The sequence below is a fragment of the Amphibalanus amphitrite genome, unplaced genomic scaffold, assembly GCF_019059575.1.
Source record: "Amphibalanus amphitrite isolate SeventyFive unplaced genomic scaffold, NRLGWU_Aamphi_draft 001646F_arrow, whole genome shotgun sequence".
In the NCBI taxonomy this organism is placed as follows: Eukaryota; Metazoa; Arthropoda; class Thecostraca; order Balanomorpha; family Balanidae; genus Amphibalanus; species Amphibalanus amphitrite.
Window position 1 is genome coordinate 72,799 of NW_024883139.1, and position 25,421 is coordinate 98,219.

The following is a 25,421-nucleotide window of genomic DNA, read 5'->3' on the forward strand; positions in this document are numbered from 1 at the left end:
ATAGTTTTGGTGACCTGAGGTCAGAGGTCAGGTCAACGACCCCGAAATGTGGTTTTAGTTTTTCGCGAATAACTTCGACAAAAATGGTCCTAGAGTTACGGCAGTGGTACCATCGCATTCGCCTTGTCAAGCCGCGTCGAATGATATATATTTTGTTCGGAAAAGGTCAAATTTTATGTTGACCTCATGTGACCTCGAATGACCTCTGGTTGACCTTGACACATAAAAGGTCGTTTATGATGGATTTGTACCCGCTGATCACGAATCTGGCATCTATTTTCCTCTAAGCCTTCATTTGGAGCTTCCGGATTGCAAAATTGTCTTACTTATTATTACTAACTTGAATCAGTGAAATAGCCTCTAGCAGGGATACTCTTCTGTGACCTTGACCTTTGAGCAGCCTTGTATCGTAAGATGAACCACAAATAGGGAACTGATAAGCCTCAAAACATCTCAAAACATCTTGGAAGTTAGCACGCAAGATATGCGAAAAAGTGCCAAGTTTGAGGTCAATTTTGAGCGTGACCTTGACCTTGACCTTTCACTTTGAGCACATTTTCAGAATCCTCAGATCCTCTTCTTTCGTTTGACAGCCAATTTTGCCGGTTTGATGCAGCCTGCCGTCCTCTAGAAGGCTTACTTTGAGATCACTACACATGTGGCGGTTTTTGCCTTTGACCTTGACCTCTGACCTTGAAAATTGACCTGAGGTAAAAAATTTTAGGTGCATTAGAATCGTCTCGTAAGGACCTTTCGTTTGGTATCGCTTTTGTTTCCGTAGCTCCCTTATTTACGGAGTTAGACAGGGGGGGCGAAAAACGCCCCCCCCCGGGCTGCGGTGGTTGGGATTACCCCCCGGGCCCGGCCGGGCTAGATTAGCTTATTCTGAAACAGGTTTTTCGATTTTACCTAGCTAGGTAGTTTGGTGCAAGAGGCCTCTGGTCAAGTTAGGTGCATTCACCAGATAGCCCGTCGTGAAAACGGCCAATGGTATTTCGGTGCCTTCTTTTCATTGTGACTTCTTTTACTCCTTTGAATAATCTCATCTTGTCTAGCACAGCAACCACTCTGAGTTTTGATCGGTCAGCAGAAGCTGTTCTTTCATTCTACATATCTTTTTTTCTGTCTTGAACATCTCATGATAGCAACCTCCATAAATGCATAAAATCGTGTTGTCAAGGCAAATACAATAAACGAATATTTGTCAAATGATCATGATGGTTACCTATATCCGATCACAAATGCTTTTAGAAGTTACCGCTAATCCTAATCCTGCATATTTGCTAACACTATTTCTCCCAAATCTGTATAATTTTGCCCACCTGAGGAAATCCTCGCCAGCATCGCCTATTATGATTTCTTCCATCACAAGCCGAACGGTGGCGAAATAAACTTTCTGAAGGTCGGACCGATCATGCGTTCTTCTGGGCCTCATGGATTGCAATGCCCTGCAGGGGCACATAAAACTCGGCTCTGCAGAGCATTGAGCTATAAGTAGCGGTAAGCGACGATTGGAAGCTCGTCAAGGACTACTTTGGTGAATTTTGACATCTGTCTGAGCTTATGTCATCGAATGATTTTTTTGTTGATTTCAACCTGCGTGACGAGAGGATACTGGATACCTAAATCAAGGGATCATTTCAATATAAAAGCATTATGTGGAGCTACACTGCAAGATTCCTCCAAACATGGTTTGTAAGAATGCTTTCGAAATTTATTATTTTTCTATGGGTTTTGTGATGCTGGGCCGGGGCCTCAGGGCACATCACGCTTATCGTACCTACGTCTGGAACTGTATGCGAAAACACATCGCCGTGCGTGCGTCCCGAGCCTGGACGAGGATCTGTGACGAGCCCCTCCTTGGTACTCGAGGCGCGTAATTGGCCGGTGGAGCTACTCGGGCTCGCGCACCCAATTAACTAGGTCCTAGGCAGCCCGACCCGACGGAGAAAACAAATTAATCGAGTCTGCCGCCGGGCGAATGGTAAACAAACGAACTCGGCAGTCCGTGTCCATGTGTCCGTGCCCGTGTGTCCGTGTCCGTGTGTCCGTGTCCGTGTGTCCGTGTCCGTGTGTCCGTGTCCGTGTGTCCGTGTCCGTGTGTCCGTGTCCGTGTGTCCGTGTCCGTGTGTCCGTGTGTCCGTGTGTCCGTGTCTGTGTGTCTGTGTCTGTGTGTCCGTGTCCGTGTGTCCGTGTCTGTGTGTCCGTGTCTGTGTGTCCGTGTCCGTAATGCTATACAATGTCGATTTCAGAAAAGTTAGCAAAAAATGTACCAAATTATGTTCACCAGCCGTTGCTGCCACACGGGTATTTGGTTGTGTTTCGCAACGCATTCCAATCATGTTATCACCAATAGCTCACCGCACCACCGTTCAGAGCAGTGAGCACGCCGGCTGCCGACCTCTGGTGACCAATTGGCCCAGTTGCTGCGACCCTGTCACGCGGCTGGTGCTATTCACTGCAGCTACCTATTTACTGCCCCGTTCACGATATCGGAGCCAGCAGCGGCGTCCAGCCACTCGGCCAATAAACTGTCCAGCTGGTGGCCAATAAGCTGCCCAGCTTGTGGCCATGGACTGCTGCGGTGAGGTCGCCGTCACGGGAAGACTTCTTCGTAAACTGCTACGTGGGTATGACAGTCGCGGTACTCATCAGTGTCTTGGGACGGTGATGATTTCAATCCTTCATTGTAAATGGTTGTTTGATATTTGATAATTGATGATCTAGTAAATTTCTAATCAGACTGAAATAGAGTTACTTCGAATTGATACGGAATTACAAAGTAGATAACGTTTATTAAAATAACGTGATGTGCCGAGATCAGATGCAATATCTACAATCTACTGCGGAAGATTTGCGCTCATCGAAAACATCTCTCAGGTAATGAAAGAAAATCCAATTTGCATCTAAACAAGCCACTCCTATTGAAGCGGCAAACGCCGGAAGATTTCATTTTTTTCCGACTCTGAATTTTAAATTCACGTCTGTCGGCTATTTCATCCCGGTTTAAATGTGCAATTACTTTGTGTATTCGAGCCGAACTCTGGACAAACCCAGTCAAAGTGCCGTTCACCGCCCAATCAGGGCATTGAATGCCTGAGGCGACCCTCTGATGCACTTTCTGTGCCACGGTAAGTGTGTTTACTGTCGTAAATATCGCATTCATGCCACTCGCTGGACAAACAGTGTCGCCATATCTGTCTCAGAGCGGGATCAATCGAGCCTGACAAGAGCCCGGCACTCGGCAATGGCTCGTCGTCCGCGAAAACAACGATATTACGAGACCGGCAGCCACTCCTCTGCGCCCTCCTCCGGGCGACGAATTACGGCCGCTTGCTGGCACACAGGAAATCTCCAACAAATGCACCCCATTACCCACCATCGCGGAATTGGCCAACGCTAATAACGGAATTGCATTAGGCAGCGCTGACTCCGAGTTCCGCCGATAGATGGCAGGTCAGTTCCGCCGCCAGTCGCCGCCGTTGCCGACGGGCCGTGGTCGCCGTCGGCGGCGACGGCAGCGGCGGCGGCGGTGGTAGCGGCAGTGAGCCAGGTGCGGCGGATGACGGCGGTCGAGCTGGCGCGCGGTGACGCCCGGTGACGCTGCTCGGTGACGCCGCGATGTTCGGTGACGGTGGTGTGACCAGCCCCGGGGGGCTGCTGCGGCTGCTGATGGTGGCGGCTGCCCTCTCGGTGCCGTCGGTCCGAGCCAACCCGGACGCCAAGAGGCTGTACGACGACCTGCTGTCCGACTACAACCGGCTGATCCGTCCGGTCTCCAACTCCACGGAACGGGTTACCGTCAAACTGGGCCTGCGGCTCTCGCAGCTCATGGACCTGGTGAGTGAAGGTGTGATGCGAATTGCTGCATGGAATCACAGATCAATTCTAAATCATAGCCGTCATTTATTTTGGCATGCCTATATGAGTGGGTGTTCCCTGAAGAAAAGGTCACATTTCGGTGTTGAAGGAAAACGAGTAAAGATCTGTGATTTCATTTGATCTCTCGACTAAGAGTTTGCTTTGATTTTGATCCCAAAGAATCTCTCGTGAAGATAAAAGTGGATCAATGATCGTAATTGATCTGAAATCAAGCTCCGTGGAAGCTGTAGGTAGATTTTTTCTCGCGTCGTGTTATCGCATTTTGTATCGAAATTGTGACGTCGTCAATGTGTATTCAGGTTTATCGTTATATCGAGATGTGACTAGATCTTTATCGGTTATTTCTTCTTATGGTAGGTACTTGAGTACATTCTTCTAAAAATCAAGGCTATTGCTCACCTGAATACTGCAAACTCTTACGGCACTTTTTCACAAAAACCTAAAATTTTGAAGTTATATGAAGCTCACCGAAAATAATATGCCTAATATCCAAGCAGAAATAAAAGAGGAAAAGGTAAACAAGAAAACGGAATTGTTACGGCGCGAGCATGTACATTGTGCATTCTATATTGCAAGAAAAACAATGTCGTGTGAAGTGATATCAGTTGAAGTAAGACGTGCATGTGGCACGCAATCTGGCAATCAGACATGGCTCGTGCGGTGTGCCATCTCATCGGTGGATGAGCATTGCACAATGTACAGTGCACACTGCGCATTGCCTTTGAATGTTGCACGAGTGAGCCATCTATGCTTGTTTGAGCTCGACTGAATGACCGATAAGCATATATTTCCAGTAATCATGGGGATCATTGCATACATCCTCATCTGACCGCGCGACCGACTGCATCCTCATTCAAGCCCCCGCACCGACAAGTGATGGCGTGATATTGGTCTCAATGTTCGCTCCTCAGTTGCAGACAAGCATTTATTTTTTTCCCACACAAAACATTGACGGGCTATCATGAAAAGTTGTAGTTTGTCGGACCCGTCCCGTGGTTCGTCTGTCATGGTGTAAGTTGAATTAATTCTCTCTGCAGGTGTGTCGCCGGCGCCGCGCCGCATCATTGCGTAGGTATTTGCCCTGGATGGGACGGCATATTATGCCCCTAAATCTCGGTATCTCAGCTCCAGTATGAGCTAGACGAATGGGGTCTCACTTCGTGCACAAGTGCGGGGTCAGCTTCTACATCTAAAAAAACTGTTGGCCCAGCTTCACTAAAATACGCATGCACGTTGTCGGGGACCGAACGATCCACACAAATGAGTTGAAGTTTCACGTTGCACGTTCGCGCATGCAGCTTTCGCTCTCCGAGTTTTCCTCCTCTTCTTCGTCACCTTACTTTTTATGTATTTGGAAGTGCATTGTCGAAAAAAAATTTCCGATGCGCGCCATGCTTCCAACCGTCCGCAACTTTCTCAAGTCCCACACTGCCCTCTCCAGTCTGACCCGTTCCGCCTGACGGCCGTTCCACCCCCGGCGCCACTGTCTCCCCATGACAATCATATAAAGGGACAGCTAATTGCGGCGTCTGTCCGGGCCGCGGTTATGGCCCGTGGCGCCGACCGGGACGGCCCGTCGCCCCGGCCCGGACCGCGCCCTAATGTCGGCCCTCCACGGTCCGTTTACCATTTGAGATGTCGGCCCGTTGTCGCCACCGTCGACTGCCGTCGGGCCGACGTCAGTGGGGTTTATTGCCCCGCTGACAGAGCAGACAGGCCGAGCGAGATCGGAGGGAATGGGGAGGGATATGGGTGTGTTGGAGGGGGGACGGGGGGACGCGTTCCCCCAGCCCCTCCCCCGTAAATATATCGACGTTATCCGTAACCGTGAAGGCTTTGACATGAACCGTATTAAGTTGGCGCGGATATCGGAGTGTAATGTGTATTGTGTAGGTGTGCGGTCCACTGTCATTGTCCATTATACATGCAATGCAGCTGCTTGAAAGGGTACGGAAACAAAGTCTATTTTTGGGTTCTCAAACGGCATATCCGCTCCCCCCCCCCCGGAAAAATAATATGTTGTAAGGACCCTGGGGAGGGCTTCGAGTGAAATGTTGTCTTAGAATGCTTCTACACAAATGTTATTGTCCCAAAACAATCGACCTACAAACAGCTTGATACATTTAATGTAGACTGTAGAGTGTAGAGTGCACTCGTAATCGAATTATCTGTCTTTTTGTACTAAAACCATCTTCAGTTGCAGCTAATCTCAACCTTATTTTCATAATTTTATTTAGTTTTTCCTTTATACACTGTTCAGCAGCAATATACATACTTGCAGCGCGTTTTCTCTCCACATTCGTTTCCATTCGGGACTCTGAAGTCTGACGTAATACGATGGGACACTGACATGGTATTGGTGTTGTACGGCTGCACTGTGGGCCGTGGGGTAAACAAACACGAAATGAAGAAATGTGGTGGTCTTGCCATGCTGGAGCCTGGAATGAGGAAAGATATTTTTTGAAGGAAGATAACCCGGCAGGACCCGGGGGGTAATCCCAACCCCCGCAGCCCGGGGGGGGCGTTTTTCGCCCCCCCCCCACCCTGTCAAACTCCATAAATAAGGGAGCTACGGAAACAAAAGCGATACCAAACGAAAGGTCCTTGCGATATGATTCTAAAGCACCTAAAAATTTTGACCTCAGGTCAATTTTCAAGGTCAGAGGTCAAGGTCAAAGGCAAAAACCGGCACATGTGTAGTGATCTCAAATTAAGCCTTCTAGAGGCCGGCAGGCTGCATCAAACCGCCAAAATTGGGTGTCAAACGAAAGAAGAGAATCTAAGAATTCCGAAAATGTGCTCACAATCAAAGGTCAAGGTCAAGGTCACGCTCAAAATTGACCTCAAACTTGTCACTTTTTTCGCACATCTTGCGTGCTAACTTCCAAGATGTTTTGAAATGTATTGAGGCTTATCAGTTCCCTATTTGTGGTTCATCTTACGATACAAGGCTGCTCAAAGGTCAAGGTCACAGAAGAGTATCCCTGCTAGAGGCTATTTCACTGATTCAAGTTAGTAATAATAAATAAGACAATTTTGCCATCCGGAAGCTCTAAATGAAGGCTTAGAGGAAAATAAATGCCAGATTCGTGATAAGCGGGTACAAATCCATAATAAACGACCCTTCATGTGCAAAGTCGACCAGAGGTCATTCGAGGTCACATGAGGTCAACATAAAACTTGACCTTTTCCAAACAAAATATATATATCATTCGACGCGGCTTGACAAGGCGAATGCGATGGTAGGTACCACTGCCGTAGCTCTAGGGCCATTTTGTCGAAGTTATTTGCGAAAAACTAACAGCACATTTCGGGGTCGTTGACCTGACCTCTGACCTCAGGTCACCAAAACTATTTTTCTATTTTTCTCTAGGTCAAACGCTACACAACCGTGCTCGTGATTTGTCTTTATCTCTAAAACTCTATTTTTAGCAGCTATTTGAAGTTTGTGTATGTGACGCCGAAGTTTGCCGTGCAGGGGTCTAGGAAAATGGACCTTGTGACGTCATCAAAGGGGCTAGGTCCAAATTTTTTGCTTCAGAACATGTAAAATTGATGGGAGAAAAGTTACTGAAAGTTTCGCTTTCCTATCCCTAAGCGTTCGGGAGCTATCGCAAATATTCGCCAAGGGGGGGGGGGGGACGAAAAACGCCCACCCCCGGGCCCGCGAGGGATAAGGGACGTTGCACTGTCACCTGAAAAGGGGCTTGTACGGTAATTGGTGAACAGCTGTGTCTCTCTACAGGGCTCATGCGCAATGAGACCGAAGTATCATCGTAATGTGCTTATCTGAATTTCGACTCTATACACTCATACAAATACGGTACTTTGAACTAAGTGACGGTGAACCAAGCCGTCTCATCCAAGGCGTCGCGAACACCAAACGATGTCCACCATGAGACTGTGATCGGGTGGACCGGACAAGACTGGACTGGGATCTCACCTAACTATCCGGGTCAGGCGAGCCGCGGACTCCAGACGATATCCACCGGACCGGACCGGACCGGACTGGACCGGACTGGACTGCGATCTCGCCTAACTACCGGGCCAGACACAGACGATTTCCACCGTACCGTGATCGGGTGACATTTCCGCGCCGTCGTCTGATGAGCTGCCACGGCCGGGTCGTCACTGGAGGCTGCCAGCTCCAGCCATCAGCGCCGGTGTCATTACTCGCTCCGTCACTGGCGGACAATGGAGGCAGGCGCGGGCAATCGGGACGCGGGCCGAGACGAACCCTGTCCCCTCCTCCGGAGCAAGTCCTGTCGCCAGCCCTGCACCAAACACACGGTCACTTGCGGCGGCAGCCCAGAGCAGGACGCTTTGCGAGATCGTGTTCTTTGCCGTTTCATACGATATTGTTTCATCCCCCCCCCCCCCACCGTCATTTGGTCACTCTAAAAAACACATCATTTCGACGCCCACTAAACTTTTACCTCTTCCAAGCATCTCACTCGAACCAAATCCCTCGCGTTCTTATTCAACATTCAACTACCTCCCTCATCTGGCAACTAGATACGTTACATTATTTTGCTTGGCAGTGCATGACATTTCGTATGGCAAGTCATCTTATTCTAAGGAATCATTGCTCAACGAAGTTTGAGACATGGGATGCAATCTTATTAAGCTCATCAATAGAAGTAAGCAAAACGCGCTAACTAAGATTGAAATATGATTAAAATTTGACAAAAGAAAGGGCTTTGGGCGCTGTGTATATGATGTCGTCCGTTGTGTCTCGACATCCCGCTCGATGAACGATGGTAGTTTTACACCGCACTGTCTGCACAAACAACTTAATTGAATTTTCATCCACCAGCGCCCAGAGGCCTGTCCTCGCCGTCCGCTGTAGATGGCGCGGCTCGTTTCCTCTTTTTCTTTTTCTACGACAGGCCAGGATTCGTTCGGTTCGAGCCTTCAATACCCATTAGAGTCTGAGCTGCGCCCTCCGCTGTGTCTCGGCTGGCCGAAGTGCAAACAAACTTGTTTTGATCGGTCTGGCGGTGGTGTCTGACGGTCCTGGGTCGAGGCTAGATGGCAGCCGTGGACCCACACTCCAACGCCGCCGTCAGCAGCGCTGTAGAGGGAGAGATGGCACTCGGTTGGGATGCACTGCATTGGGACGGCATTTCCACAGACAGCTCCTCAGAGCACAGGCTGAGCTGTTTCCGACCGGATACGGAGACGGCACGCTGACAGAGCAGTGGATGCCACTCCATTAGCAGAACCCAGGATGAAACTGGCGCCGTGTCCCGCTAACTTCATCGTAAAACTCGATTGCAGTGAGCAGAGAACATTAATGGTGTTGTTGTCAGTCGAGTGTTGTTTATTTGCCTACAACCAGAATCTTGAAAAGCGCGATGTGTTGAGAGAAGTGAAATATGGTCATAAAACATTGTATGAGCACGTGTCGTATATAAAATAAAAATATATGCCCAACACAGAATGGTGCTTGGCATGAATGGCGTGGTGAAGAACGGACAGTTAGGTAAGCATGCTTGAGCTGAAACTTTGGTTGGGACTTCAGGCATTCTGTTCCTTTTACATAGTCCTTATAGAAGCAGAGGCTTCTGAGAGGAAATTGAGGTCCGAATGGTAATTATTGCAGGGCGGAAGTTTTGTTTTGTTCAGTAACATAAGTTTTGTTGTACCTAATGCATTATAAACTTCATGGGTTGTTATGGAAGACCAAAGGTCTATTTTTGAACTACTTTTCATGCACATTGTTTACGGCGACATGGTTTTATTTCCGGGCTCAACTTTACAAAGCCTGATCTGGCTTGCGCATACTGTTTTCTGCGCCACCGGAGCTGCTCCCTCCGTCTGGTAACCACCCACTGGGGGTTCCAGTGGACCGGAATCGCCGCCGGACAGCGGCACGCGCTGCTGATCCCGCCGCCGTCGGCCGCTGCCGGGCGCCCGTCGTCGCCGGCATGTTTTGATTGGCGGCGGCGCTGTCGCCAATATCAGTCCGCCTTGTGTCCCCGACAGGCCGTGTCACGGCAGACGCACGGGGCGCCGAACTCTCACACCACTGACAGAGAGAGAGCATTCAAATTGGCTGATAAAAGCGACAAGCTAGAATATAGATAGCCATTCTAAAATTGTTGGTAAAACAGGATTTGAATCGTTTCTCTGTTTTTAGGTCCCGACCAGTCAACTGTCCGTTTTATTCACATGCAAGAAGCATTTCTTGCTATACCTACGCTCTGGGTGGTTCTACAAAATATTTGTCAGCTTTTCTAGCCTGCAAAAAATAAACAACAGCTTCAGGAGGTAAAGCACACCATATAGGCCGCGCCGCGGTGCGGTCGTGGCATGGTATACTGTCCCGCAATACATGTGTGTGCTGCGGCGCAGTCTATGGCTCAGTCGTGAAAGAGGGAGGGAGCATGGAAGGCGGGCGACCGGCGAGAAAGTTGCAGTGCTGTGAAACTAAACTGGCCGAAAAAAGAAAATAATGCTTACCCATCTCTGTTCACCGCTCAAAAATTAACTAAAAAGTCATTTGTGTGATTTAGCAATCCAAGGGCTGTTGACCATCGGTGATTTATTCCCTGCTACTGGTAATAGGGAAAATGCATGTTTACTATACGAATTGTTTTGGCATATACCAGTGTCCTTTTTCATAAAGATTCTACAATCCGATTGTAGTTTGTACATTTGTAGTTTTCAAAGTACAATTTTACAAACTACTACTTTTCATAAAGCCTGGACATGCGGCATCCATAGAATTGTACTTTCGATCCCGGAGCGTAGTTTTGCGGGGCTTCGTCTCCATGGCAACGGAGTAAACAAAAACTTCTGAAACAGTTTTCGATGTTGTGTTGCAAATTGCGTATGATGTGCTGATAGTTTTTGCAATTTTTAAAAGAAATAATTATTGATAGATAACTTGAATGGCTTTTAGAGATTAGCCATCGCTTTGCACATGCATAGCTAGAACTTTTATGCTGAAAGTATTAACATTTTCAACATTGCAATCATTTCAAGATATGCCTGTCTCGAGATTTGGTATCTGAGTAAGTCCAATAAGTCATAAGTTTCTTCAAAGACTGTTTCATGAATTGTTCAGACAATAATGCAAAAATGGCTAAAAAAAGGTTAAGGTTTGACCTCAGTAAACCTATCCGAGTTATATATTATATGGCCTTGGATTGGCAGCTACCTATGGATGTTGTTGACAGTCATATTACCTAGCGACGGGCTATGTGACCTCAAAATGCTTTGAGCCTTGAATTACCCGTTTTGAAAAGTAATGCAGCCTAGTGAAACATGAAGCAACATGAAAGCCAGCGAATAAAATGCCAAAATCAAAATGTAAGAGCATTGTGACGAAGAGCGCCGAGATGGAGGCAAATAGATGGAGCTGGAGGCTGGAGCCACCCAGGAGACTGGATGAAAACTGATACAAATACAAGCCTTTCCTACTGCGTGAAAGGAAATGGGCTACATCTTGAAGAGAAGGTGCATGGTCATTCCATTGTGTTGGTTGAAGAAACAGGCAACAGCCGGAAACGAATAGGACATGAGCGTAGGCTGCTCTTTTTTCAAGAGAATTTCATCCGCAAACAAAGACTGCCTATGTTACTGTCAGATTATGAGGTATGTTAAAAAAATGTTACATGAATCGATCAATGGTAGGTATAGTACCTAGTCATAATGTACTCAGATATTGATATCAATAATAGCTAGGTATATATTTATCCTTGACACTTTTAGATATTATTCGTGAACTTATTATGACTGCCTACTGATAAAAGGTTCGAATGAATAAGGAAAATAAATTGTTGATAAAATGTCGTCTTTTTATCGAATCAAAAACTCTGAATAGGCCCGAACGATGCTACGAATTTCAGCGCTTTAGTTCCTTCCGTTAAAAAACGCCAATGGCGTGGGTCAGCCGGATCGAGGGGGGTCGGGTCGAGCCGTTCAATGCCGGCATTTTTTTCGGAAATGCGGCACACATGACGTTATATATAAACAGGAAAATGATGAAAATAACCAGTTAAGTGCCTTTTGGGCGAAAAACAAGCGGGAACAAAGTTAACACCTCTTCTTTTTGCTTTTTGCACATGCAGTGGGGGCCACTCACATAGGTCAAGAGTATCCGACCTTTGGTAGAAGGGATGCAGCTACCTTACAACAATTACCGCAAGACAATCGCCCTAGCGGCTGCTGAGATATGAGCCTCCCAAAATAGTCACTACTTTTGCAAAACAGCTTGAAAATGAACACCCTAAACCCTTGACTTTTCACGTGGCACGCAGTAGCGGCGGAACACCTTCAATTAAGGGGGGGGGAGGGCACTGCCGACTTTTGGTCCTATTCTTTCCATGCAACGTCCATAGGGCTAATGATAAAATAGCAAAATCAAAGGGGGGTACGGTGCCCCCCCGTTCCATCGCCTATGGTGGTGGTACGTGCCACGAGGGTTTCTGAAATGCATTAGGAGTAGTCAATTACGGGGTAGAAGGAATAGGACTACCCAACAAAAAAGACCGAAGGCCAATCGGTCCAGCGGTTGCTGGGATATTAGCCCGGCAAAAGTGTTACTGGCCGGGCCGGACCGGGCAGCTCAATACTGAGATTTTTTCGTTATATTGAAAAACCTCGCTTCGCTTGCTGCGCTCTCTCGCTCAGTAATAATACATATCGTGTATCTGAGCATTGGTTATTATTGAATTAAATTATTAGCAACGTTAAGCTGATTCCTATGCTTCATCTCCGAAATTCTACACACGGTTAGGGCGTTGTAGATTTCGATTGTATTTTCCGTCAAGGAAATCCCAAAATCAGAGGAACCGTTCTTTTTATGAAACAGATTGCTAGTTTTTTGGCTGATAATTGCCGAATGTGAGTTGTAGGTTTGTGGAATTGTAGTTTGTACTTTCGGATTGTACTTTTTCCTTTATGAAACAGATTTGTACAATCGGAAGTACAAACCTACAAACTACAACTACAATTCTACAATTCCAGGCTTTATGAAAAAGGACACAGTTGTAGGGTTTATGAGCAAAGCAGCTTATTTCAGGATATATGCAATTGTGGCCGTGGGGGATGACTTATTCACAGTTTTTCTTTTCCCTTGTCACGATCTCTTTTGGTCGGCATTGATCCATTCGGCATTGTCAAGTGCCAAGAGCATAATAACTGAAAACACACCTCGTTACCTGATGCTCTATCGGGATGCATTTAACTTTTCTCCATTTATATCTCACTTTACAGCGTGACGCACCTGAAATACTTTTGTTCAAAACTGATGTAATATTCATCCACAAAACAGCTCCGTCGTTGTTTTACAGTTCGAGCAGCCCAAACTTTTCCTGAACTCCTGACCAACTCGGCTCTGAAAGGCCTCTTTTCTCCAGCCTCGCCGTCTCCTGGCGGTGTGTTTCATTCGATACGGCTGCGTCTGCCGACTCCGTCGTCACCAGAAGCGTCTTAATGCAGAACAAACACCGGTGTTCTGTATCCAACTGAGGCAAACATTGCGAGCAAACAGAGAGGTCGACGGCGAGCGCGAGGTGGCGGCGGCGGCCGGAGGAGTGGCCGCTGTCATCTGCGGTCACCGGGGAGAGAGCTGGGGAGGGAGGGGAGGGAGAGGCGGTTGATGAGCCGTGGAGGCGACACTGGCCGCCGGCGACCATGCTGCAGCCATGGCCGGCCGCCAGCGGTGGTATCTGACCGCCACCAGACTGCCGAGCGGCCGGAGGGATTCCCAGAACAGCCAGAATGAACGACGGTGGCCTTTAATATCTGTTCGTCAGCCGATATATGAAATGTTTGTTTGACATGCGTCCTACATCCACAAATATCAGGATGAAATCGAGTTTGCGTTTGCTGTGAACTTTGAAGCAAAACTTGATAGTTGCATTTCCAATACCAGTAAGATTATTTCGAATTTCAATATAGGACTGGCGTCCGTCCTTAACCGTATGTGCAAGACAATAATGCACTCTCTTGTTGAAACACCGGCTCAAAGGCAGATCAGCGAATCACGAAGCTTCTGAGAGATAAAAAATCCGTTCTTGAAATTTGTCAAATTTGATGTTTTTCTTATATAGTAAATCGTTCCCTTTCAATACATGTATTCTACCATCCATGCAGGCTATTTCTTTACGTCTATGTATCTGCATAGGATGTAACCGAATTTCCATACCTGCATTGATTTCTCCCAGCCAATTCGCTTGTCTCCAATTCCACTAGTCTGGATTATCCTTCATTTGCATACAGTTCCCACTGGGGGACGCTCAACCACAAGTGGTGCACGGATCAGCACTGGCGGTTGGTCCGCTGTCCATCCCTCTCATTGTATGTGAGTCCTCCCTCATAACGACCCTCTGGCAGAACTGGTAAGCTGTGTCATCGGTGGATTAGGCAGGGTGGTGACGTCATCGGAGCAGATGTGACGTCACTCAGCCTTGAAGTGAACGCCGTAGAGCCGTGATGTGCCGTATGCCCACAGGATTTCTTACGCGAGTGATATTTATCACATAATCAGCATTCTTCAGCTTTATGTTGAAGGCATCTTAATTCCTACATTTTCACAGTTTCCATTATTCCACTAAAGACTGCATAAAACAATTGTCTTCATTTTCTCTCATCCTCTCAAATTAGAAACTAACTAGGGTTACCCGCGTGCTCCGCAACGCGAAGAAGGGTTGTTTTTGACCCGTGGGTATTGGGTTGGTCTGTGTCGATTTGGCTGATATCCATTTCGTTCGATTGCTTTTCGGCGGCCAAGCATTTTGTAATAAAAAAGATGCATCGCATCGAGGTGCCCGTGTCGTATTATCATGCGTTCTACTTTAGAATGATTCGAAAACTGGCGTGAAGCCTTTTGAGGGCCATCGATGAATTTCGCTAAAAATGACGATGTAATGATTTGGAACATTTACATTTTTAAGAATACTGTTGCTCATTATGCAAAAATGAAGACTGAACCTTGGACAGAATTGAATGCTCTATCCGATGGTACCATATTCAATTGTCAAAGGTATCAGGTTATGCAGCAAAACCCGTGTAATTAATAAAGTGGCACATAATTGACAAACACCATTTTCTCCCGTGATTTGCACCACCTTGATTTGGATCAATCAGCTTTTCACAATTTTTATATGAGAGGCGGTACATTTCTCTTGCCAACAGGCGTTGTTCCAACTCGCTCTGTTTAACGGTCACCTAAAAATAAAATCAATTCCAAAATCCGTCAAAAACCGCATTTTTTTCAACAAAACTGCCCTCACGGGTGCACGTGGCACGTGCCATCCTCTACATCGTACACCATTCGACAGCCCGCTCAATTATCTACACGATGCTGTTTTCCCCGTGCCGATCGGACCTCTGGTCACCAAGATATTGCACGGGGACCGGACCCGTGTCGGGCAAATTTGGCCGTTTTCGCCCGATTTCGCGCGCCAATTTATACACGTAAAGTCTATGACGCGATTTTGCACTTTTTGGGCACGCGCCACGCGCTCCCTGTCAATCCGATCGAGTTGAGACCCCTCAAAGGCACGTCGCGCATCCTTGATCTATAAGTTGTGCAAATTTCAGGGCGCTTGGTGCAACGGTCTGTCCTGTAGTCCACGCAAAGCACCACCAAGTCGGGACCTCGGTAACGGACAGACGCACCCTCCTCAAATAGTAAGATAGATATGATTACTCTCAAATTAGAAACAAATCGGGGCCTGTCAGCGCTCTGACAAATTATCTGTCTGCATGGTTGAGCTTCCATCTCCCATTTACCGGGACTCGGGAGGAAGTGGCTCCGTTTTCGGCCTCTGTGGGAGTGGGAGAGCACGGAAGGCTGGTCCGCCGGTGGGGAGGGGCGCAGAGGAGAGGAGCCAGTCGGCCTGCCAGAACGGTGTTGATTGGGTGTCGATATTACCGGCGCCGACGGTGGGAGGGGGTGGGGGAGGGGGTAACGATCGCCGGCCGCCGCTCCGCCGAATTGTCCGTCATCTCCTGGGCATAGTCCATCCATCAGAGAGCGGTACTATAGTGCACTGGCCGCCGAGACCGACCGACCGGCCGGCCAGTGGTTCATGTAGCAACAGTGTAGTTTTCTAATAGCGTGGCTAAAGAAGTGGTTACTTACAGAACAAGTGCTGCTGTATCTAGAACAGCACTAGGGTTACCCGCGTGCTCCGCAACGCGAAGAAGGGTTATTTTAGACCGGTGGGTGTTGGGTTGGTCTGTGTCGATTTGGCTGGTATCCATTTCGTTCGATGGCTTTTCGACGGCCAAGCATTTTGTAATAAAAAAGATGCATCGCATCGAGGTGCCCGTGTCGTATTATCATGCGTTCTACTTTAGAATGATTCGAAAACTGGCGTGAAGCCTTTTGAGGGCCATCGATGAATTTCGCTAAAAATGACGATGTAATGATTTGGAACATTTACATTTTTAAGGATACTGTTGCTAATCATGCAAAAATGAAGAGTGAATATTGGACAGAATTGAATGCTCTATCCAATGGTACCTACCATATTCAATTGCCAAAGGGTTATGCAGCAAACCCCACGTGTGATTAATAAAGTGGCACAAAATTGACAAACACCATTTTCTCCTGTGATTTGCACTACCTTGATTTGGATCAATCAGCTTTTCACAATTTTTATATGAGAGGCGGTACCTTTCTCTTGCAAATAGGCGTTGATTCAACTCGCTCCGTTTAACGGTCACCTAAAAATAAAATTAATTCCAAAATCCCTCAAAAACCGCAATTTTTCAAATAAAAGTGCCCTCTCCGGTGCACGTGGCGCGTGCTATCCTCTGCATTGCACACCATTCAATAGCCCGTTCAATTCTGTACACGATGCTGTTTTCCCCGTGACGGTCGGATCCCTGGTCACCAAGATATTGCACGGGGACTGGACCCATGTCGGCCAAAATTAGCCGTTTTCGCCCTATTTCGCACGCCGATTTATACATGTAAAGTCTATGACGCGAATTTGCACTTTTTGAGCACGCGCCACGCGCTCCCTACCAATCCGATCGAGCTGAGACCCCTCAAAGGCACGTCGCGCATCCTTGGTCTATAAGTTGTGCAAATTTCAGCGTGCTAGGTGCAACGGTCTGGCCTGTAGTCCACGCAAAGCACCACCAAGTCGGGACCTCGGTAACGGACAGACGCACCCTCCTCAAATAGTAATATAGACAAGCGGCTGCGCCACTTGCTTTGCTGCGTGGTAGGAAAAAATTGCGGCACCAGCCAATTTGCTTTCGAATGGTGTTCGTTTCAAATCGATGTGTTGGCTAGAAGCATAGATATGGACGGAAATGTGAAAAGATTTAAAAAAAGAGCTGTTATGGGTCTTTGTTGGATGAAATTTGGCTGATACGGGGTCAAGACGGGTCAAAAGGGTCAGACCCGGTCACTTTGGGTCAGGCCAGGTCACATAGGTCACCTCTCGTCCGATGGGATCAGCCCGAGCCACTGTTCTACTTTTGCCTCCACCACTACCCCTACCCCTACCCCTACCACTACCCCTACCTCTACCACTACCCCTACCACTACTCCTACCACTACCCCTACTACTACCCCTACCCCTACCACTACATCTACCACTACCCCTACCCCTACCACTACATCTACCACTACCCCTACCCCTACCACTACTACTACTACCCATACTCCTACCCCTACCACTACCCCTACCACTACCCCTACTACTACCCCTACTACTACCCCTACTATTACCCCTACCCTACTACTACCCCTACCCCTACCCCTACCCCTACCACTACCCCTACCACTAACACTACCCCTACCACTACCACTACCCCTACCACTACCACTTCCACTACCACTACCACTACCCGTACAACTACCACTACCTATCACTGGGTCATGTCAGGTCACGGAATAATTGGATCCAATAAGTACTAAGACAAAAATCAGACTTTAAAAGTCCTTCTAGCGCTGCTCCAATTCTTGCTATTACATAACCCTCAATCGCATTTGTCGGAATTGGCGCTTTGTGACAAATGTGGCGCATTGCGGCAAACGCGGCGCATTTTCACCCGGTGATTGAGCATGCATCTTTGCACCAAATTGCACCCATATCGGACCACATTTGACAAAGCTGTGTGATGTGCGGCAAAAATGACGCCCTGAGATATGTAATTGTGGCGCATCGCGGCAAACGCGGTGCATTTGTAAACTCGTATCACAAACTGCTCCCATTGAAAGAAAATCAACACATTCTCTCGCCACTTTTTATTCAAATTAAAAACTTGCTCATCCGCCAATGCGAGGCACCCGCCGCCAATCGGCATGCATTTAGTTCACAAAGTTTGTCGACCCCGGCTCTCAATGAAGATCTACGAACCGATCAAAATTTCATTGGCGTTTGTATCAAGTTGTGATAAACAGCTATGAGATTCGGGACGAGACTGTATTTACTGAATGCATCATAAGTAAGATTATTTTAGTATCACGAGCTATTTCGTGTTTCACACTATTTCGTGAGGCTCCGCCCGGAGGGCGGATCCACGATACATCTCCCTCCTTTGGCGAGACGGACGTCACGGTCCGAAGCATCTTCCGCTGCGGGTCACTCTGGGAGAGGACGATTTCACCTCCCCATGACCATCTGAAGTCGTTGTCCTGTTGTCGGCTCTGCTCCGAGTGTAAGACCGCCTTTCGTTCGGAGGTCTGGACTCTTTGGTCTGGATGCTTCTCGGCGGAGTGAGCGCCCTTTGTGCTGGAACCTTCAGGTCACGACGCGACGGATGAGATTGCAGCAGAGCTGGTAGGTGTGCCGGGCTCATCGATCTTGTTGCAGCGCGGGCTGGTGCTGGAGGCGGAGAGCGCTGGTGCTTGGGCTCTTCATGCTCACAGAGCTTTAGATGACAACGGTTGCGTCGGTAAGTAGCTCCTCCGGTCTGTACTATGTAGCTTCTTGGGCCTGCTTTCTTGAGAACCTTCGCTGACGCCGACCAGTCTGATTCTTTGTCGGTCTTCATGCGAACATTGTATCCAGGCTTGAGATCTGGAAGTAGTCTAACCCCATTCCGCTGGTTGAAGTACTTTTCCATCTTTCTCCAGTGCACTGCGCCTTCAGCGAGCTTTATGGTGATTGGAGTAGTCTTCATCAGCCCCGTTTCTCCAAACACGCCTTCACTGATCTTGCTGACTTCGCCAGTGAACTGCAGTACTGCCAGCCGGGAGCTAGCCGAGCGTGACAGTAGATTTTCTGAGCATGTTTTCACAACATAGAACACCTCAGAGTGGAGAACTTTGCCTCTGTAGTGTACGCGAGCTTTCACTTTGCCTTCAACGTCAAGGATTCTGCTGACACTTCTTAAAGTGTTCTTGGCAGGCTGCAGCTGCGGTAGGCCAAGTCTCACGTAGTCGTTCCAGCTAAGGATGCTTACATCTGCACCAGAGTCGACTTTAAACTTAACTTTCTGCTTGTTCATGTCCGCTAGGATGGTCCAATGTGGGATGACATCTTCGTCAACATCCCCGACGAAAGAATATTCATCAGTTTCTTCAGCCTGCACGGATGGAGATGGCCATTCGCAGTTCACCTCTCGAGCTGATATACGAGAGAGGCACACGGCAGCGAAGTGGTCCCGTTTTCCGCATTTGTTGCAAGTTTTGCCTTTCGCGGGACATTCTCGGGGGCGAGCGTGGCGGTCATAGCCACAGTACTTGCATGCACCTTGTCCTCTGGTCTGCTGACCTCCGCCAGAAAATCTTCTGCTGCCACTGTGCTCATAGCGCTCGACTTCCGCTTGGGGGCGCCTGCACTGCTGAGATGGTACCGATGGCGGCCTGTGCACATCGATACGATCAACATTCTGCTGTGCTTCTTGTCCATTGCTCACATTCTGCTGTGCTTCTTGTCCATTGCTCACTATGTCCATGTTACGCATCATTGTCACGACCTTATCCAGGGTTATGTCTTCTTCCATGGCTCGGAGCTGAATTTTCATGGATAAGTCTTTGTTTTTCATGCCAGTGATGAGCCTGTCCCGGATTCGTTCTTGCTTGTTTTCAAAGTTGCAGTGATCGGCCAGAGCAAACAAGCTGCGCATGAAACATTCACTGCTTTCATTAGCTGCTTGGCATCTTTTTTCAAACGCCTGGCGCTCGGCTATGAAGTTGCGTTTAGGGATGAAATAGTCATTGAACTTGTCTACTAGTATGTTGTAGTTATTTGCCTCCTCTGCCGGCAAGCTCAGTGTATGAACGACGTGTTCTGCTTGTGGTCCCATTGCGTAGATCAGGGCGGCGACTTGAATGTCATCTTCATCCTTGTGGAGGCCAGATGCCAGCCGATAGCGCTGAAATCTATCTCTCCACGCTGGCCATCGCTCTGGCGTCGTGAAGTCAAATTCATCTGGAGGACGGAATACTCCTGGCATGCCGCAAAGCTTAGTGTTAAACTATTCGACACTTGAAAGCAGCGTTCAGTGATAAGTCAAAGTTTACATTCGTTTGTCAACTAATCTTTCAATCAGAGTGCGCTTGTCTAAAATATGCACATGCAATTCAAAAACATGTTAGTACCTTAACTTCTCGCTTACTTTATATCACCAGCTAATCATTAAACAAAACTATGGCTAAATTATTATTTTTATATAAAACGAAATCCTGCCGGCTGCGCCATGTATCAAGTTGTGATAAACAGCTATGAGATTCGGGACGAGACTGTATTTACTGAATGCATCATAAGTAAGATTATTTTAGTATCACGAGCTATTTCGTGTTTCACACTATTTCGTGAGGCTCCGCCCGGAGGGCGGATCCACGATACAGCGTTCTTCCATCGCGCCCCACGCGCGAACAGTGCACCCCAGCGAGATGAAACCCAGAAAAGGCGCTGACCCGTTCTGTCACCTATAAGGTGTGCAAATTTCAGCCCCCTACGTCGTACCGTCTGCCCTGTAGCCGTAACAAATTGAACCCACTACACGATGTGCGGACATACAGACAGACAGACGGATTCTGTTAGAATAGTAAGCTAGATTATTTGTGTACCGGAATATGTCATTATTCAATACGCTTGCAACGTGGACAGACGAATGCATGGCGAACCTGTGAGTGTGTTTTTTGCATTATACAGCTGCAAAAAAGATTCATCATCTCAACGGATTGTACTGTACAAAAATGGCGTCTCAAAGTATAATTTTCGCAAGGAAAAGGCTTTGCTAGTGAGAGCCATGCATTACGCGAATGATGCCTTACGCATTAGGTAGGTACGCCTGCCAGATCTGCGTTCAAAGTAGCTTTAAAAAGTATCACATATGCTAAGTGGAAGCCCATTTAAGAGGATCATTGTATAATGAAGTTTGAGCGAGCGTCAAAACTCCTTTCGAAAAGGCGTTAATATTGCATCGAACTTTTTAATGGACAAACTTGAGCAGGCGAGAGAATAAATGGGACGCAAGCAAGTTCCGAGTTTAGTCAAACACTTCAGGACATGATTAAGGAACTAATCGGGATCGAATCCAGCCCATTGCGTCGCCGCCCACCCTCACTGTGCAGTGCTGGCAGCCGGACGCCGGAGCTCAGAGCGCGGGCAGTCCCTCATCCGTCGCCGGTCATCCGTCTCCCAGCAGCTGTCGCGGAGGGCTCACCTCGGCGCCTCGGTTCGGAGCGATTAGTGGAACTGTGGTGGGCCTGCGGCGGTGGCGGTGGCGCGGCGTCGGGTACACTGGGATGATCGATGCTGACACAGCATTAGAGGATCTACTGCCAACAGGCAGGCGTGTACCCTCGACGCTGCGAAATGGCGCGGAGGCCTGCCCTCAGGGGTCGGGACAACATGGGATTGTCGCATGTGATAGAGTCATGATGACAGTAATGCCCTCATTACGGTCCGAGCTGTGCGTAATATCATACGGTTACCATTCAAAGTCTACCAATTTTCAGCACACAATAATCTATTTTACGGAAGTCATTCAACAATTTATCATAAAAATGCATGAACTATCAATGGTGCTTTCACAGCTTTGTTGCCATTCACTTTCATATTGATGTCAGATTGTGCTACTATGGTTCGATATTTATGTATGTTGAATGTTGATTCGTCATTTCTATTCAATGGTCATTTCTCACACTCCCTTGGGCTGCCAGAAGCCCAAAAGACGAATGAATTTAACGCGGAAATCCCTAGTCTGGTGCTTTGGTAATTGACATTTGCATGCTAGAATAGAGCTATGATAACTCAATTTCCTTCCGAGCCTGCTGGCATTGATTCCGCCGACTAAACTAAAATTACTTCATGAGCATACTTCAAGGTAAAGGTATTGGCTTGCCTGCCCTTTCCACCATATAGCTGGAAACAGCTGTATGTTACTCAGGTTGACATTATTTGCATTGCGGCATAGTTATATACTTGCGTGTTAATGATTTATGTATGCAAACGTAAATTCGCGTGTTCATAAGATATGAAAAAGTATGATGGAATTTGATTGGCTTGAAAGCCACAGTACTGGGCAGTGAAGCTGGCCCCTAGTCAGCGCTTTACCAATTGAGGGCACACAACATTCAACACGATGGAAACGACCCGACAGCGGCAACTCGTGTGTGGCCCTTCTGTTTGATATGCGCCGCCAGCGACAGAGACGCAAACCTCCCGAGAGACACCGGCCCCTTCAGGTCCGGCCTAAGTATTGACAATAGCCGCCATAGCGACAGAGGGTGGTTGCCCCGGCGGTTTCCGTGACCTTGGCTGACCTCGGGTCGGGGGCCGTCTGAGGCCCCGGAGGGGCTCCCCAGAGAAATTACTGACGCCATCGCGGCGGCCCTAACGCTGCGCTCAGCCGCCCACAAGAGGGAATGATTACATTTGGTAGCACCAAGCAGCACATTCCCCAAGATATATCGTGCGTTGTATTGTTGGGTGGTTACAAGACGGCCTACGCATCTTTGTATGTACATCTTCTGTGTCGCGATCATCTCCGTATTCTAGTGCATTAATGCATTGTACTTTCAGTGAAAATGGCACCATGATGGAATGATGATCAAAGCAAAAACTTTGGTTTGTTTCAGAACCTCAAGGATCAAATCTTGACAACGAATGTGTGGGTGGAACACGTAAGTACAAACGGAATCTTACTTTATTTCTCTGGCCAACTTTGTCCCTATCTCTGCATCTGTCTGTCTGCTCCTCGGTCTCTCTCTCTCTCTCCCTCTCTCTCTCTCTCTTTCTCTCTCCCTCTCTCTCTCTCTCTCTCTCTCTCTCTCTCTCTCTCTCTCTCTCTCTCTCTCTCTCTTTCTTTTTTCTCCCTCCGCCTCTCTCTCTCCCGTCTTTTTTCTCTCCCCAATCCCTCTTGCTCATCCTCTTCCTTTCTCTCTCCCTCTTTGTCGCTTCTTATAAATGTTGTCTCACCGCTGTCTTGCCTGCGTTACTACATTTCACGCTGTCGTCCTTAGGGACATATTTATTTACTGACGAAGCGCACCACAAATAACTGTTTTAGATTTACGGTGATGTCCCCCCCCCAGTCCGGAGATTTAGACGGGCGCACTATGGTTGGAAACGGCCTCACGGATGGCCGTGGGCAATCTCGGAATATATGTATATTTGGGGTGTCATTCTGTTGGAAATTGGTGAAATGTTTTGAATTGGGCAGAAAAAATTATTTAGTTGCGCATTTAGTCTCCATTATTGTACGTGGAATCGGGAGTTTCTGAGAGTGGCTTTTTTGGTGCGCCGTCAAAGGTTTAAACAACCGCGCTGGTGATAGCATGTGGAGTACCTCCATGACGTTGTAAAACTGGATTATTATATATCAAAATAATCCTTGTTATGTTGGCTATCGAGTGGAGTGACTCTTTTTCCCATGCGTGTTCAAAATCAGGAACGGCATTGCATTCTGTTTGCAGTGTCACCACAGCAATATTTGCAAAATTACGTTTATGTTTCATTGGACATACAAAAAGTTCTCCATCGACCTCCATTGAGCTTTTTGGCAGAATAAGTCTCTGTTCAATTCTGCGTAAGGGGAACGTAAAAGCAGACTGCGCACTTGTGCGCAAAATCGTCCGTGAAGCTTCATCTCCCGAGGCGTACCTACCCGTCGCTTCGTTAGCACCAGGTCGGCTCGTCAGTCTTGCAATCGCTTATCCTTATAAATGATGGTAAGAAGCAGGGTTGCGGAGTCGTGGTGGAGCCAAATCCGACTCCGACTACGACTCCGACTCCTGACTCGTTGCCATGACTCCGGCCGACTCTGTCTCCGACTCCGGACCCCTGCCAGTGTTTCGGAGTCGTGATGGAGCTGTTCCGATTCGGACCGACTCCGACTTCCACTGCGGGCTCCTGACCGACCCCGACTCCGACTCCGACTCCTGGCTCGTTGCCACGACTCTGGGCGACTCTGGCTCCGACTCCGACTCTGACTCCGACTCTGACTTCGACTCCGCACCCCTCGTAAGAAGTAACTGCTCGCCGCTGCACCTGGAGTATGGATATCGTGCAAACGTGTATGGATATCCTGGAGTATGGATATGGATATCCACCGACAGAGCAGACATACAGACATGCTGTAAACGCCATTACACTGCCAATACCATGGCAAATCAAATGGCTATCTATGGTTTTTGATCATCGTTCTACATTTCCCAAAATCTTGAACTGAATGTTGGCAATTTCTCGTGACTACTTCACGACCATGATGCATGCATTTCTGAAATTGATCTTTTTTCAACCAGCTACGTACTCGTATGATAAAATGAATGTCGCCATCGTGTTCTACGCCCAAAAGTACCCATAAAACATGTGTCATGCATGGGCTGCGAATAGGTACCAGTTTTAATTTTCGGGGTTATGTGCTTACCTGATTGACCTGACTTTGACCCTGGCCAGTGGCCTATGTTTGACTGACCCCTACATTGATCTGACACTCTTTTAGCACTTATATGAAGGGTTGTGACAGTTGTGACAGATTGTTTAGGACCAACTGATGACTGAATTTATTTAGGACCAACTGATGACGATATAATCGAAACGCGAAACGCGAGGCACCGATTGCGAGGTTCTAAAGTCCATGCTACTGAAAACCCGATTTCAAGTGTTTGACCTGACCTTGACCCGACCTGTGACCTCGAAATTCAACTTTAAAGTATTCATGTGAATCGTCTCGTCGCGTTCTTCTTTCGTTTGCCGCGCCTCGTGCGCTTCGCTGCGCCTATTTGTTCGCGAGTTATCGGCTGGGGGCGTTGAACGCCCCCCCCCCCCCCGGGCAAACGGCGGATGGGGAAATACCCCAGCAACTGCCGGGTTAATCTGACGCATGTTTTGTCATTTGATCGTCATTTTATTTCTTACTTTTTTGCCCAATCTAAAAAAAAAATCATAAATACTCTTTCTCCAAATTTTTGACCGTTTATGACCAATAGTAAGACACTGTGCGTCACTACGTTGATATGTCTTGCCCTAAAGCATAACAACAATATCCATTCAGTAATAGCAGTATTCAAAACATGTTCAAAATGCCTCGCGATATCGATAACATAACGAAAGACATAGGCGACTTATAACATACTTGCAATGATGACGTCACACACGCGTGAC

At 47.7% G+C, this 25,421-nt stretch overlaps 1 protein-coding gene across 1 annotated transcript in view; it reads left to right on the forward strand.

Annotated features, from left to right (window-relative positions):
- Positions 1-3,572: 3,572 nt before the first annotated feature.
- LOC122374360 (acetylcholine receptor subunit alpha-like 2) overlaps positions 3,573-25,421 on the forward strand; it is a 28,285-nt gene continuing 6,436 nt past the window's right edge. Inside the window, exons 1-2 of the mRNA XM_043353052.1 lie at positions 3,573-3,840; positions 22,895-22,939. Coding sequence (XP_043208987.1) covers positions 3,622-3,840; positions 22,895-22,939 — 264 coding nt within the window. The 5' untranslated portion in view covers positions 3,573-3,621. The remainder of the gene's footprint in view (positions 3,841-22,894; positions 22,940-25,421) is intronic.